Genomic DNA, 16,492 nt, shown 5'->3' with positions numbered 1-16,492 from the left:
AACCGAACACAGTCATCAAGGAGCGGCCTCACCAGCGCCCAGTACAGCCGGACAATCACTTCCCTAGTCCGGACGGCTACGCTGTTCCTCATACAAGACAGCGGGCTGTTGACCTTCTTGGCCCCCGGGGCACGCTGCTGCCTCACCTTCAGCCGGCACGTCACACCCCCACAGCTTTCTCTGCCACGCACCTCTCCAGCCACTCTGACACAAGCCTCTAGCCTTGCATGGGCCTCACTTCTTGGGATCAAAGGGCAGCACCCGACAATCGGCCTTCTTGAAGCTCGGAGGCCTGGTCGCAGCCCAGCGATCCAGCACGTCCACATCCCTCTGCAGAGCCTTCCTGCCATCCAGCACACCAACTCTTCCTCCCACCTTGGTGTCCTCTGCCCATTTGCTGAGGGAGCACTCAATCCCCTCATCCAGATCGTTGACAAACATATTAGAGCGCACCGGCCCCAACGCTCATCCCAGCAAACACTGCCCTTCACCGGTCACCACCTCCATTTAGCTCCATTCACCACCACTCTCTGGGCCCCGCCATCCAGCCACTTCTTCGCACAGCACACCTGTCTAAGCCAGGCGCCGCCAGCTTCTCCAGGACAAGGCAGTGGGACACAGCGTCAAAGGCCTCACTGAACTCCACGGAGACCTCGTCCACAGCCCTTCCCTCATCCACTAAGGGGGTCACCTGCTCATAGAAGGAGATCACGGTAGTCAGGCACGACCTGCCTTGTGAGAACCCATCTTGCCCGGGCCTGCTCCCCTGCTTCTCATGCGCACGCTCTGTGCTCACCCTCAGCATCATCTGCTCCATTACTTTCCCCGATACCAACGTCAGGCCCACAGACCTCTAGTTCCCCGCATCCTCCACGCGTCTTCTACAACGGCGTCACACTGGCGAGGCTGCTGTCGTCTGGGACCTCCCCTCTTGATCGGGACGCCAAGGACCGTGACGAGACAGATACCCCACTCCCCTAAGTCTTTTTGAAGCCCTGCGCGGGACCTTCTCCACTACTTCTGTGTCTCTCTCCAACTAGGGAGACCACAGCCCAGATCTGCAAATACCACTTCAGCTCTGGCCTTCCCACACTACGAGGGCGACGCCATCTACCTCCCTCCACACGCTCACAATACTCTGCCTAACGCACCCAACCACACCATTGGCCTTCTTCGCCACAAGGACACATTGCTGCCTCCTACTTAGCTGCTGCTCTACCACAACACAAAGGACCTGCTCTGCGGAGCGCCTTTCCAGCACGTCAACCCCCAGCCACGCACCAACAATTGCCCCAAATCAAGAGTACTCTGACACTTGCAGCAAAACAAAAACAAGGTACAGACAGAAAGCAAAACCAACGCCAGGAATGCCCGCACTTTACGTCAAGAAAGCAGCCTTGCCTTAGCGGTGCATGGAAATTCACCCGCACAAAGCGGGCACGAGACCACAACGGCAAGGCGAAAGGGAAACCCGCAAACACACCTCCACCAGCACAGCTGCCACAAAGGCCACTGCCACAGCCCCCACACATACACACCAACACAGCCTATCGCCTCACCCAACTCCGCTCACCCCAACACAACCACCACAGCACCACGCAAGCACCACCGCCACCGCACAAGGCCACTTCCCTACAACACCGCAAAACCAAACGAACCAACAACCAAAACCGAAAACGGCAGCAGGAAACCCTTTGCAACTCGAAAACGACAAACGGAAAGATGCGGCACCCAATAAAGCCGCGCACACACCACACGCTCAAGCACAGCGCTCGCCAGCACCACCAAGGCTCACCGGCCTCCCGCACGCCACCGCCGCACAACTCAACGCACCACCATGCCTGCGCCCGCAACACCACGGCCCTGCCTGTGGCACCGCGCTCCCGGGCTCCTGCTTCTCCTGCCCGCGGCCCTCGCCTGCACCCACCTCCGCACCCAACAGAACACCTTCAACGCCGACAGCTTCCAGCTCCTGCGCACCATGGCTCCCAACCGCACCGTGCTCTGCCACCAACACAATGTACCCTTCTCCTTCCCGGACACCCTGGGAGCAGCCAGCCACCCTCAACAAGCCACCGCCACCATCCTTCTCATCCTCCAGCAACTCTTCACCACTCTCAGCAACGAAAGCATTCCTGACCACTGGGACCGCCAAGCACACCAGCAGCTTCTCAACAAGCTTCACCATCAAATCCACCAGCTCCAGGAATGCCTCACAGCCAGCACCGGGCTTTCTAAAAGCCAAGGGCCCCGCAACTCCGGCCTCGCCATCAACACATACTTCCGCTGCATCCGCAACTTCCTCCGCACGCACGGCCACAGCTCCTGCGCCTGGGACATGGTCCACCTCGAAGTTCACACCTGCTTCCAACACATCCACAACCTCACCAGCACCATGACCGATTAGCCACACACCCTCCGCATGCACAACCACACACCCTCGCAGCCCTCACCCAACACACACCCCTCCACAACACACCCTCACTCCCACAGCACCCTCCTCACCTGCCCACACAACACCCACAACAACCCACCTCCACCACCACCACTGCACACAGCCACGCAGACCAGGACCACGCTGACGCACCACACGCAACAACCTCGCTCCGCGCACCCCACGCCCCCTAACAAGGAGGCACTCCCCCACGGCAAACACACACAACCAGGACCAGCGCCACACACCCACTCCTTCGCCACCACCAGCGCATCCCGGCCTCTGCACTGCCCGCTCCCATCAACAAAGGAAACCGCTCACGACACCAGCTTTGCCCGCACCCTCACGCCCTCACCCTCAACACCTATTTATTTAACTTATTCTATTTATGCTCCTTATTGGATACACCTATTTATTCTTCTATTTATTCTAGCAAATAAAGAACTTGTGTAAAAAATTCACGTCTCGTGGCCTTCACAGAACCAGAGCAGCCTCTTGCCACTCGGAAGCCAGCGCCAGGGCTCTCTTAGGCCCCCTCACCTCTGCAAGCAGGTCGCAGCACCTTGAGCTGCCTCTTGCAGGGCACAGGGCACATCCCACACTCGAGACAGCGCCACCGGCCCTTCCTCAACTGCATCAGCTTCCCGCCACACCATGTCCTTCTCACACAACCGCACAAGCCTAGAGGTCGGAAGGCACCTCTGCACGTCAGCTAGCCCAACTCTCCTCCTCCAGCACCGACACCTACAGGACCTTGCCCAGTGGCGCGCCCACGCCCCATGGCACTACCTCCACAGGAACACACGCCACAACTTCTCTGGGAAACCTCTTACCCTGCTCGCTCACCCTCACAGTCAAGGGCCTTTTCCTCATATTCGCACACAACACCCTGTGTTGCAGCGTGTGACCGTTGCCTCTTGGCCTACTGTTGGCCACCACTGAAAACAGCTGGGCGCCATCCTCGGGCTCACTCTCCCTTCACATCCTTGCACACACCGAGGAAAAGATGCCCCGTCAGTCTTCTCTTTGCTGAACAGGGCCCAGCTCTCTCAGCATTACCTCACAATCACACAATCGCTATGGTTGGAAAAGACCTTCGACCTCTTCGAGTCCAACCATCAGCCGCTCAACACCATACCTGTTGAGGCACGTCCCTAAGCGCCTCATCTGCACGGTTCTTGGACGCTGCCGGGGACGGACACTCCACCACTTCTATGGGCAGCCTCTCCCAACGCTTCACTGCTCTGTCTGAGTAGAAATTGTCCCTCATATCTAAAGCTGAACCTCCCCTGGGGCAACTTGAGGCCACTTCTTCTTCTCCTATTCAGAGTTATGCTGCAGAAGAGATCCAGATGATCTCTAGAGGTGCCTTCCAACCTTAAGCATTCTGTGATTCTGTGACCCTTGCCTCACTACAACCTCCTTCCAGGGAGTCGGAGAGAGCAAGAAGGTCTTCCCTGAGCCTCCTCTTCCCCACACCAAATAACCTCAGCTCCTTCAGATGCTCCTCATATGCTCTGTGCTCCAGCCCCTTCACCAGCTTCCTTGCCCTTCTTTGGGCACGCTCCAGCACCTCCAGGTTTTTCTTGGAGCCAGGGGCCCAAAACCGAACACAGTCATCAAGGAGCGGCCTCACCAGCACCCAGTACAGCCGGACAATCACTTCCCTAGTCCGGACGGCTACGCCGTTCCTCATACAAGACAGCGGGCTGTTGACCTTCTTGGCCCCCGGGGCACGCTGCTGCCTCACCTTCAGCCGGCACGTCACACCCCCACAGCTTTCTCTGCCACGCACCTCTCCAGCCACTCTGACACAAGCCTCTAGCCTTGCATGGGCCTCACCTCTTGGGATCAAAGGGCAGCACCCGACAATCGGCCTTCTTGAAGCTCGGAGGCCTGGTCGCAGCCCAGCGATCCAGCACGTCCACATCCCTCTGCAGAGCCTTCCTGCCATCCAGCACACCAACTCTTCCTCCCACCTTGGTGTCCTCTGCCCATTTGCTGAGGGAGCACTCAATCCCCTCATCCAGATCGTTGACAAAGATATTAGAGCGCACCGGCCCCAACGCTCATCCCAGCAAACACTGCCCTTCACCGGTCACCACCTCCATTTAGCTCCATTCACCACCACTCTCTGGGCCCCGCCATCCAGCCACTTCTTCGCACAGCACACCTGTCTAAGCCAGGCGCCGCCAGCTTCTCCAGGACAAGGCAGTGGGACACAGCGTCAAAGGCCTCACTGAACTCCACGGAGACCTCGTCCACAGCCCTTCCCTCATCCACTAAGGGGGTCACCTGCTCATAGAAGGAGATCACGGTAGTCAGGCACGACCTGCCTTGTGAGAACCCATCTTGCCCGGGCCTGCTCCCCTGCTTCTCATGCGCACGCTCTGTGCTCACCCTCAGCATCATCTGCTCCATTACTTTCCCCGATACCAACGTCAGGCCCACAGACCTCTAGTTCCCCGCATCCTCCACGCGTCTTCTACAACGGCGTCACACTGGCGAGGCTGCTGTCGTCTGGGACCTCCCCTCTTGATCGGGACGCCAAGGACCGTGACGAGACAGATACCCCACTCCCCTAAGTCTTTTTGAAGCCCTGCGCGGGACCTTCTCCACTACTTCTGTGTCTCTCTCCAACTAGGGAGACCACAGCCCAGATCTGCAAATACCACTTCAGCTCTGGCCTTCCCACACTACGAGGGCGACGCCATCTACCTCCCTCCACACGCTCACAATACTCTAACGCACCCAACCACACCATTGGCCTTCTTCGCCACAAGGACACATTGCTGCCTCCTACTTAGCTGCTGCTCTACCACAACACAAAGGACCTGCTCTGCGGAGCGCCTTTCCAGCACGTCAACCCCCAGCCACGCACCAACAATTGCCCCAAATCAAGAGTACTCTGACACTTGCAGCAAAACAAAAACAAGGTACAAACAGAAAGCAAAACCAACGCCAGGAATGCCCGCACTTTACGTCAAGAAAGCAGCCTTGCCTTGGCGGTGCATGGAAATTCACCCGCACAAAGCGGGCACGAGACCACAACGGCAAGGCGAAAGGGAAACCCGCAAACACACCTCCACCAGCACAGCTGCCACAAAGGCCACTGCCACAGCCCCCACACATACACACCAACACAGCCTACCGCCTCACCCAACTCCGCTCACCCCAACACAACCACCACAGCACCACGCAAGCACCACCGCCACCGCACAAGGCCACTTCCCTACAACACCGCAAAACCAAACGAACCAACAACCAAAACCGAAAACGGCAGCAGGAAACCCTTTGCAATTCGAAAACGACAAACGGAAAGATGCGGCACCCAATAAAGCCGCGCACACACCACACGCTCAAGCACAGCGCTCGCCAGCACCACCAAGGCTCACCGGCCTCCCGCACGCCACTGCCGCACAACTCAACGCACCACCATGCCTGCGCCCGCAACACCACGGCCCTGCCTGTGGCACCGCGCTCCCGGGCTCCTGCTTCTCCTGCCCGCGGCCCTCGCCTGCACCCACCTCCGCACCCAACAGAACACCTTCAACGCCGACAGCTTCCAGCTCCTGCGCACCATGGCTCCCAACCGCACCGTGCTCTGCCACCAACACAATGTACCCTTCTCCTTCCCGGACACCCTGGGAGCAGCCAGCCACCCTCAACAAGCCACCGCCACCATCCTTCTCATCCTCCAGCAACTCTTCACCACTCTCAGCAACGAAAGCATTCCTGACCACTGGGACCGCCAAGCACACCAGCAGCTTCTCAACAAGCTTCACCATCAAATCCACCAGCTCCAGGAATGCCTCACAGCCAGCACCGGGCTTTCTAAAAGCCAAGGGCCCCGCAACTCCGGCCTCGCCATCAACACATACTTCCGCTGCATCCGCAACTTCCTCCGCACGCACGGCCACAGCTCCTGCGCCTGGGACATGGTCCACCTCGAAGTTCACACCTGCTTCCAACACATCCACAACCTCACCAGCACCATGACCGATTAGCCACACACCCTCCGCATGCACAACCACACACCCTCGCAGCCCTCACCCAACACACACCCCTCCACAACACACCCTCACTCCCACAGCACCCTCCTCACCTGCCCACACAACACCCACAACAACCCACCTCCACCACCACCACTGCACACAGCCACGCAGACCAGGACCACGCTGACGCACCACACGCAACAACCTCGCTCCGCGCACCCCACGCCCCCTAACAAGGAGGCACTCCCCCACGGCAAACACACACAACCAGGACCAGCGCCACACACCCACTCCTTCGCCACCACCAGCGCATCCCGGCCTCTGCACTGCCCGCTCCCATCAACAAAGGAAACCGCTCACGACACCAGCTTTGCCCGCACCCTCACGCCCTCACCCTCAACACCTATTTATTTAACTTATTCTATTTATGCTCCTTATTGGATACACCTATTTATTCTTCTATTTATTCTAGCAAATAAAGAACTTGTGTAAAAAATTCACGTCTCGTGGCCTTCACAGAACCAGAGCAGCCTCTTGCCACTCGGAAGCCAGCGCCAGGGCTCTCTTAGGCCCCCTCACCTCTGCAAGCAGGTCGCAGCACCTTGAGCTGCCTCTTGCAGGGCACAGGGCACATCCCACACTCGAGACAGCGCCACCGGCCCTTCCTCAACTGCATCAGCTTCCCGCCACGCCATGTCCTTCTCACACAACCACACAAGCCTAGAGGTCGGAAGGCACCTCTGCACGTCAGCTAGCCCAACTCTCCTCCTCCAGCACCGACACCTACAGCACCTTGCTCAGTGGCGCGCCCACGCCCCATGGCACTACCTCCACAGGAACACACGCCACAACTTCTCTGGGAAACCTCTTACCCTGCTCGCTCACCCTCACAGTCAAGGGCCTTTTCCTCATATTCACACACAACACCCTGTGTTGCAGCGTGTGACCGTTGCCTCTTGGCCTACTGTTGGCCACCACTGAAAACAGCTGGGCGCCATCCTCGGGCTCACTCTCCCTTCACATCCTTGCACACACCGAGGAAAAGATGCCCCGTCAGTCTTCTCTTTGCTGAACAGGGCCCAGCTCTCTCAGCATTACCTCACAATCACACAATCGCTATGGTTGGAAAAGACCTTCGACCTCTTCGAGTCCAACCATCAGCCGCTCAACACCATACCTGTTGAGGCACGTCCCTAAGCGCCTCATCTGCACGGTTCTTGGACGCTGCCGGGGACGGACACTCCACCACTTCTATGGGCAGCCTCTCCCAACGCTTCACTGCTCTGTCTGAGTAGAAATTGTCCCTCATATCTAAAGCTGAACCTCCCCTGGGGCAACTTGAGGCCACTTCTTCTTCTCCTATTCAGAGTTATGCTGCAGAAGAGATCCAGATGATCTCTAGAGGTGCCTTCCAACCTTAAGCATTCTGTGATTCTGTGACCCTTGCCTCACTACAACCTCCTTCCAGGGAGTCGGAGAGAGCAAGAAGGTCTTCCCTGAGCCTCCTCTTCCCCACACCAAATAACCTCAGCTCCTTCAGATGCTCCTCATATGCTCTGTGCTCCAGCCCCTTCACCAGCTTCCTTGCCCTTCTTTGGGCACGCTCCAGCACCTCCAGGTTTTTCTTGGAGCCAGGGGCCCAAAACCGAACACAGTCATCAAGGAGCGGCCTCACCAGCACCCAGTACAGCCGGACAATCACTTCCCTAGTCCGGACGGCTACGCCGTTCCTCATACAAGACAGCGGGCTGTTGACCTTCTTGGCCCCCGGGGCACGCTGCTGCCTCACCTTCAGCCGGCACGTCACACCCCCACAGCTTTCTCTGCCACGCACCTCTCCAGCCACTCTGACACAAGCCTCTAGCCTTGCATGGGCCTCACCTCTTGGGATCAAAGGGCAGCACCCGACAATCGGCCTTCTTGAAGCTCGGAGGCCTGGTCGCAGCCCAGCGATCCAGCACGTCCACATCCCTCTGCAGAGCCTTCCTGCCATCCAGCACACCAACTCTTCCTCCCACCTTGGTGTCCTCTGCCCATTTGCTGAGGGAGCACTCAATCCCCTCATCCAGATCGTTGACAAAGATATTAGAGCGCACTGGCCCCAACGCTCATCCCAGCAAACACTGCCCTTCACCGGTCACCACCTCCATTTAGCTCCATTCACCACCACTCTCTGGGCCCCGCCATCCAGCCACTTCTTCGCACAGCACACCTGTCTAAGCCAGGCGCCGCCAGCTTCTCCAGGACAAGGCAGTGGGACACAGCGTCAAAGGCCTCACTGAACTCCACGGAGACCTCGTCCACAGCCCTTCCCTCATCCACTAAGGGGGTCACCTGCTCATAGAAGGAGATCACGGTAGTCAGGCACGACCTGCCTTGTGAGAACCCATCTTGCCCGGGCCTGCTCCCCTGCTTCTCATGCGCACGCTCTGTGCTCACCCTCAGCATCATCTGCTCCATTACTTTCCCCGATACCAACGTCAGGCCCACAGACCTCTAGTTCCCCGCATCCTCCACGCGTCTTCTACAACGGCGTCACACTGGCGAGGCTGCTGTCGTCTGGGACCTCCCCTCTTGATCGGGACGCCAAGGACCGTGACGAGACAGATACCCCACTCCCCTAAGTCTTTTTGAAGCCCTGCGCGGGACCTTCTCCACTACTTCTGTGTCTCTCTCCAACTAGGGAGACCACAGCCCAGATCTGCAAATACCACTTCAGCTCTGGCCTTCCCACACTACGAGGGCGACGCCATCTACCTCCCTCCACACGCTCACAATACTCTGCCTAACGCACCCAACCACACCATTGGCCTTCTTCGCCACAAGGACACATTGCTGCCTCCTACTTAGCTGCTGCTCTACCACAACACAAAGGACCTGCTCTGCGGAGCGCCTTTCCAGCACGTCAACCCCCAGCCACGCACCAACAATTGCCCCAAATCAAGAGCACTCTGACACTTGCAGCAAAACAAAAACAAGGCACAGACAGAAAGCAAAACCAACGCCAGGAATGCCCGCACTTTACGTCAAGAAAGCAGCCTTGCCTTGGCGGTGCATGGAAATTCACCCGCACAAAGCGGGCACGAGACCACAATGGCAAGGCGAAAGGGAAACCCGCAAACACACCTCCACCAGCACAGCTGCCACAAAGGCCACTGCCACAGCCCCCACACATACACACCAACACAGCCTACCGCCTCACCCAACTCCGCTCACCCCAACACAACCACCACAGCACCACGCAAGCACCACCGCCACCGCACAAGGCCACTTCCCTACAACACCGCAAAACCAAACAAACCAACAACCAAAACCGAAAACGGCAGCAGGAAACCCTTTGCAACTCAAAAACGACAAACGGAAAGATGCGGCACCCAATAAAGCCGCGCACGCACCACACGCTCAAGCACAGCGCTCGCCAGCACCACCAAGGCTCACCGGCCTCCCGCACGCCACTGCCGCACAACTCAACGCACCACCATGCCTGCGCCCGCAACACCACGGCCCTGCCTGTGGCACCGCGCTCCCGGGCTCCTGCTTCTCCTGCCCGCGGCCCTCGCCTGCACCCACCTCCGCACCCAACAGAACACCTTCAACGCCGACAGCTTCCAGCTCCTGCGCACCATGGCTCCCAACCGCACCGTGCTCTGCCACCAACACAATGTACCCTTCTCCTTCCCGGACACCCTGGGAGCAGCCAGCCACCCTCAACAAGCCACCGCCACCATCCTTCTCATCCTCCAGCAACTCTTCACCACTCTCAGCAACGAAAGCATTCCTGACCACTGGGACCGCCAAGCACACCAGCAGCTTCTCAACAAGCTTCACCATCAAATCCACCAGCTCCAGGAATGCCTCACAGCCAGCACCGGGCTTTCTAAAAGCCAAGGGCCCCGCAACTCCGGCCTCGCCATCAACACATACTTCCGCTGCATCCGCAACTTCCTCCGCACGCACGGCCACAGCTCCTGCGCCTGGGACATGGTCCACCTCGAAGTTCACACCTGCTTCCAACACATCCACAACCTCACCAGCACCATGACCGATTAGCCACACACCCTCCGCATGCACAACCACACACCCTCGCAGCCCTCACCCAACACACACCCCTCCACAACACACCCTCACTCCCACAGCACCCTCCTCACCTGCCCACACAACACCCACAACAACCCACCTCCACCACCACCACTGCACACAGCCACGCAGACCAGGACCACGCTGACGCACCACACGCAACAACCTCGCTCCGCGCACCCCACGCCCCCTAACAAGGAGGCACTCCCCCACGGCAAACACACACAACCAGGACCAGCGCCACACACCCACTCCTTCGCCACCATCAGCGCATCCCGGCCTCTGCACTGCCCGCTCCCATCAACAAAGGAAACCGCTCACGACACCAGCTTTGCCCGCACCCTCACGCCCTCACCCTCAACACCTATTTATTTAACTTATTCTATTTATGCTCCTTATTGGATACACCTATTTATTCTTCTATTTATTCTAGCAAATAAAGAACTTGTGTAAAAAATTCACGTCTCGTGGCCTTCACAGAACCAGAGCAGCCTCTTGCCACTCGGAAGCCAGCGCCAGGGCTCTCTTAGGCCCCCTCACCTCTGCAAGCAGGTCGCAGCACCTTGAGCTGCCTCTTGCAGGGCACGGGGCACATCCCACACTCGAGACAGTGCCACCGGCCCTTCCTCAACTGCATCAGCTTCCCGCCACGCCATGTCCTTCTCACACAACCACACAAGCCTAGAGGTCGGAAGGCACCTCTGCACGTCAGCTAGCCCAACTCTCCTCCTCCAGCACCGACACCTACAGCACCTTGCTCAGTGGCGCGCCCACGCCCCATGGCACTACCTCCACAGGAACACACGCCACAACTTCTCTGGGAAACCTCTTACCCTGCTCGCTCACCCTCACAGTCAAGGGCCTTTTCCTCATATTCACACACAACACCCTGTGTTGCAGCGTGTGACCGTTGCCTCTTGGCCTACTGTTGGCCACCACTGAAAACAGCTGGGCGCCATCCTCGGGCTCACTCTCCCTTCACATCCTTGCACACACCGAGGAAAAGATGCCCCGTCAGTCTTCTCTTTGCTGAACAGGGCCCAGCTCTCTCAGCATTACCTCACAATCACACAATCGCTATGGTTGGAAAAGACCTTCGACCTCTTCGAGTCCAACCATCAGCCGCTCAACACCATACCTGTTAAACCACGTCCCTAAGCGCCTCATCTGCACGGTTCTTGGACGCTGCCGGGGACGGACACTCCACCACTTCTATGGGCAGCCTCTCCCAACGCTTCACTGCTCTGTCTGAGTAGAAATTGTCCCTCATATCTAAAGCTGAACCTCCCCTGGGGCAACTTGAGGCCACTTCTTCTTCTCCTATTCAGAGTTATGCTGCAGAAGAGATCCAGATGATCTCTAGAGGTGCCTTCCAACCTTAAGCATTCTGTGATTGTGACCCTTGCCTCACTACAACCTCCTTCCAGGGAGTCGGAGAGAGCAAGAAGGTCTTCCCTGAGCCTCCTCTTCCCCACACCAAATAACCTCAGCTCCTTCAGACGCTCCTCATATGCTCATATGCCGGGGCTCACTTAGGCCAGCTTAACTCTGCAAGCAGGTCGTAGCACCTTGAGCTGCCTCCTGCAGGGCACAGCTCCTTAAACCCTCCCACATTGTGTAGATACTTCACCTGACCTTATTTAAGTTCAGGAGATCCCTACTTCACCCTTGTAAGGTGTCCAGGTTTTCATTTGTAGGGGCACATCTCATCTTTTGCACTGTGGACTCTTTTTACCAACAGAATCAGCAGATGACAGTAACTGACTTAGACTCTTTCATCACAGTGAAGACTTACCTGTATTTATATATATATATTTTTTATTTATCTTTTCACAGCCATCCAGAAATATCTCTTGTTTGTAACTTGGGGTGACCATCGTAATAAAGTGACCTTATTAAAATGCAGAGACGACCCCAACAGTCACAAGAAACTTTTTTACCCACATCATGCTTTCACTTGATAAATCCTTTCCCACCCCTTCAACACCTCACAGGCATCTAGAGGCAGTTCCTTTGTGCCACCACCAGTGCTTTCCTCCTAAGAAACTGTAGACTCACTGACAGTCTCTCTCAGACACTGCAGCACAGGTAAGTCTACTCTTCTTACCAACTCAAGCCACGTGAAACTCCATATTTTGACCAGTCATGATTGTATCCTCTCCCTGATTCAAGAAAGCTTGTCTTAATTTTAATAAATTTTCTTTATATGTGTGTTGTCCCATCAACTGGCTCCTCTTTTTCACTGCTGCTGTATTTCTAGAAGTTGTTTCTCCTCTCAATAGGATATAAAACCAATAGCATCAAGGTTCTCACCTCATCTCCTTAACTGTCCGCTTTTACTGTAAATAACAGGTAAAAACCTACAAACACCTCCTTTGCACCAACCTTACTAACAACTCCGCACAAGAGTGGGGGGCCTGGCATGGGATCACAAACACGCTGCTGGTTACTAACACCTTTAACCAGATGCCAAGGTGCCCTAAGCCAGAGGTCCCCCTGCCTTCTAGGTTTTTCTCCAAGAAAGGCAGCACCGTTTACTCACCCACCCTGTTCACAGCCTGGAAAAGTCCATAGCTCTCCAACCTCCATCCCTGCTACTCACAGATACTGTGCACATGATTTTTGCTTGCATGGTTCACCTCCTTCATCTACACTTCCTAAGGAGGCAATACTTCCCCATGGCCCAAGTACAGCTTATCCCCTTGTCTTAAGTAAAATCTTCCTGACATATTTCATATACCCCTAAGTAAATTTATCGTCACTTTTCTGTTTTGTGGGAGAAGACATCTGATGTAGAACCAAGAGTCTACTCCTAACATTTTTTTCAATATTAACCCATTATAATTTTTACCATTTGCAGTTTTTCTTTTGTTTCACCTTAACCTCAGTATGTCCTTTCTTCTTTTTTTTTTTTTTCCTGTTTGCTTTTTTTCCTGTCTCCCTGTCTTAAGATCATCAAGGCAAATATTTTGTCCATAAGTTTAAGTCTTGGATACCTGTGGGGCATGAGGGGAGGTACCACTTTAATACCAATATCCTCATTTCCCTAATTCATCATGGAATCTCTTATTTGTTTTTAATAACTTTATCGCAATTTAAGTAACTCTTTGCTATATTTTTTTTTTCAGCCATTCATTACTCTTCCGGAACTGATATCAAGTTGACATGTCTTCATTTAGCCAGGGCTTTTATTTCAACATGGAGTTATCTCTTCTCTCTGGAACTTTTTCAGGTTTCAGAACTTTTGCTAGGAAAAAAAAAATACCCCCAAGAAGTTTTCAGTAAAGTTCCTTAGCACCTATTTCCAAGTTCCTGCAACCCCCCAATATAGTATACGATATAAGACCGATATAAGACCATCTAAAAACATACAGATAACTTCCCAGTAACCATATGGCCAGCTTTTCATTTTTATCATTTTATCATTTATACAATCATGAAGCTTCTTCTGAAGCCAAACCTTATTATCTCTTTCACAGTTTTGTTGTTCTTCATTGTATGAAACATTTCCACTTTATTTCATAACCTAATGCTTTCATTTTTGGTTTCAGTTTTTATTTCTTCTGGATATAATTTTTGCCCTGTTATTTTCTTCTGCTATTTTCTCTATTTGCCGCTTCTGTATTACGCCCCCTTTTAAAATATTGCTTTTTTTTCTTTTTAAATGCAAATTCAATAAGTATTTTCATTTTGTACTAAAAAACTATTTTAGTTTACATTAATTCATTATTGGATGCCAACCACATTTCTCATTTTAATTTTTTCTTCAAATTGAAAATTTGGCCTTAGCTAAATCATTTCTTTAAACTTGATCATTTCTTTTAACTTGAAGAGTTTCAACCCTAGCTGAATCATTATTATTTTTGCCTATTCTTCATTTGATTTTTAGTCCACAGAATAATTCAAACGAATTTAAATGAAGAATTTCTACTTGGTGCATATCATAGCTGAATTCAGAAACAGTCATACAATAATCTTATATTCCAGCTTGATGCAGGACTGATATGTAATGACTCCGGACTGACTATTTCACTCACTTGCCTTTCCCGCACAGCATCTCAGAGAGAAGAGTTAAAGAGTACTACTAAAAACATAATGTCTGAACAATTTAGCAAACTCTGCTTCATTGGAACGATTATAAAAGAGGACTCAAGATTACAAAGTTTTGAGCTTCCAGAGAGTTTAGTACAGGTAACATCATTTAGAAGACTACAGGCTACTGTTTCTATGTGAATACTCTAATTTGCATAAATTTAATAATTAATTTAATATTCCAAGAAAAATCTTTATATTTAGATTGAGTTAACCTTTTTTTTTTCCCCCTCCATTTACTGTCACCACATGTAAATTACCTTCATAATTACCAATTCCTGCACCCTTGGAAGTGAACTCCTATGCCCAAGCAGCATGGTCAGCTGGCATGGCTCAGAGTTACCTGCAGGTACAAAGCTCTCTTGCCCAGAAGACAGCACAGAATTCAGCTAATGGATGTGAAGCACAGGCTGGTAAAAGCTGGGCAGCCTTGCCAGAAAACACTTCATCCACTTCATAGTTGCAGCCCTGCCTTCCCAAGGATGACCCAACATTTTATATGTCCCTGTAACCTTACATTCTTTAGCCAGTGACACACTCCTCAAACCTTCTGTTTTTCTGGGACATGCAGGATGTCCTAGAAAATATTCCCACCTTGTCCGAACCCATCTGTGCATTGTGGTGTTATGCTGTGGTACCACACCACCTCCACCAGGAGTTATCTGTTCACCATCCTCAGAAGCCTGACCAGCCTGAAAGCCAATATACTGTTGCTTATCAGCCTCTCTGAAAGAAAATCCCATTTGTTTTAGTAGATAATTCTTTCAAGAATTATGCCTTCAGCAGGTTAAGATCTTCCAGGATGTGCTCTCTCTTCCTCTTCACCCCCCAATTCATTTTTTCCTGTCTTCCTTAGGATGAGCAACCAGACAGGACACTCCTCTATCCCATTTGACTTCTCCACATGCATTTCGTATTTTGAATTCAGGCAAGGAAGAATGACTAGTACACTCTCTCCCTGCAAGCTCACCTGCTCATGTGTTTTCTGACATGATGTATATGGAAAGGGAACACCCAAAACCTATCAGATGTACTTACTGACTGCCAATTTCATACTATGCTTTGCTGTTCAACCCTATTCCTTGCTAGGAGGAAGAGCCTATACTCAAATTTCAAAGATATTTGAAAAGACTTCATATTGCTGAGGCAATCCAGGAAAAAAAATCTCCAATGAACAGCAGGAAGTACACTTCTACATTTGCTAAAAGAATGGACAAATGCTCACAGCAACAAATCATTATTCTTACATTTACAACACCTAGAGAAACTTTTGTTTGCAAAAATTCAGCCAAACAGAATATGCAGTCACCATCAAATTTGTATTGTCAACTCTGAAGATATCTTTGTTTAAAGTGAAAAAGCCAAGTCATTTACTTACCATTGGCAGCCTGGATTGAAGCATCTGGAGATCATCATAACCATAAATCTGCTTAAAGACAGATAAAAGTACAACATCATTGTAACACTTTTCGCTAACAGTAACTGTTCCGGGCTTTAAACTGAGCTTGATCTAGACATAGCTCCTTTTGGAGGTGCAAAGGTGTATTGTGCTATCAAAGTGCACTGCAGTATTTTAAAGATACTACAGCTTAAAATGGCTCCTCACCCTAATGCTGTTTTTCAAGACAGCAGACCTCTCAACAGCATTTAACTTTCCAGTCCTCATTGTTTTCAAAGATATGTCATTTATTAACCGGTGGAAAATCTACAGGGCATTCAAATCTGGCAATAAATGCAACAGCACTCTCTAAAGCAATCACTGCTTCCAACAATACGATGATTTAGGATTTAGTGAGAGGGCCACAGAGAAGCCCACAGTTATCCCTCACATTCACTGTGATATGTGAAGAAAAACATTAGAATAAAGCTTCTGATTCAGAAAACAGGCAAATAA

The 16,492-nt window shown here is 52.8% G+C and overlaps 4 protein-coding genes across 5 annotated transcripts in view; 3 read left to right on the top strand and 1 right to left on the bottom strand.

Annotated features, from left to right (window-relative positions):
* LOC104567754 (ubiquitin-associated protein 2-like) overlaps nucleotides 1-16,492 on the bottom strand; it is a 232,068-nt gene that overhangs the window by 145,765 nt on the left and 69,811 nt on the right. The window contains exon 21 of one of the 2 annotated variants that reach the window (XM_088520166.1): nucleotides 15,977-16,027. In XM_088520166.1, coding sequence (XP_088376292.1) covers nucleotides 15,977-16,027 — 51 coding nt within the window. The remainder of the gene's footprint in view (nucleotides 1-15,976; nucleotides 16,028-16,492) is intronic. The other variant, XM_088520167.1, reaches the window with a different exon arrangement.
* Nucleotides 1,838-2,439, top strand: LOC148595603 (interferon-like). Its single transcript, XM_088520142.1, has one exon. The coding sequence runs from the start codon at nucleotides 1,838-1,840 to the stop codon at nucleotides 2,405-2,407; it is 570 nt and encodes a 189-aa protein (XP_088376268.1). The 3' UTR covers nucleotides 2,408-2,439.
* LOC148595602 (interferon-like) lies at nucleotides 5,872-6,473 on the top strand. The gene has a single exon (XM_088520140.1). The coding sequence runs from the start codon at nucleotides 5,872-5,874 to the stop codon at nucleotides 6,439-6,441; it is 570 nt and encodes a 189-aa protein (XP_088376266.1). The 3' UTR covers nucleotides 6,442-6,473.
* Nucleotides 9,910-10,511, top strand: LOC148595601 (interferon-like). Its single transcript, XM_088520139.1, has one exon. It carries the CDS (start codon nucleotides 9,910-9,912, stop codon nucleotides 10,477-10,479), a length of 570 nt encoding a protein of 189 aa, XP_088376265.1. The 3' UTR covers nucleotides 10,480-10,511.

Source organism: Tinamus guttatus, unplaced genomic scaffold (genome assembly GCF_059628265.1).
Source record: "Tinamus guttatus ecotype Peru unplaced genomic scaffold, ASM5962826v1 Tinamus_guttatus_pri_ptg000081l, whole genome shotgun sequence".
Lineage (NCBI taxonomy): Eukaryota > Metazoa > Chordata > Aves > Tinamiformes > Tinamidae > Tinamus > Tinamus guttatus.
The sequence above is the reverse complement of the archived record's forward strand: the minus strand, read 5'-3'. Positions and strand labels throughout refer to the sequence as shown.

Bases quoted from the DNA above. Each gene is read 5' to 3' on its own strand.
- LOC148595603 (XM_088520142.1), top strand. From the start codon at position 1,838: ATGCCTGCGCCCGCAACACCACGGCCCTGCCTGTGGCACCGCGCTCCC.
- LOC148595602 (XM_088520140.1), top strand. From the start codon at position 5,872: ATGCCTGCGCCCGCAACACCACGGCCCTGCCTGTGGCACCGCGCTCCC.
- LOC148595601 (XM_088520139.1), top strand. From the start codon at position 9,910: ATGCCTGCGCCCGCAACACCACGGCCCTGCCTGTGGCACCGCGCTCCC.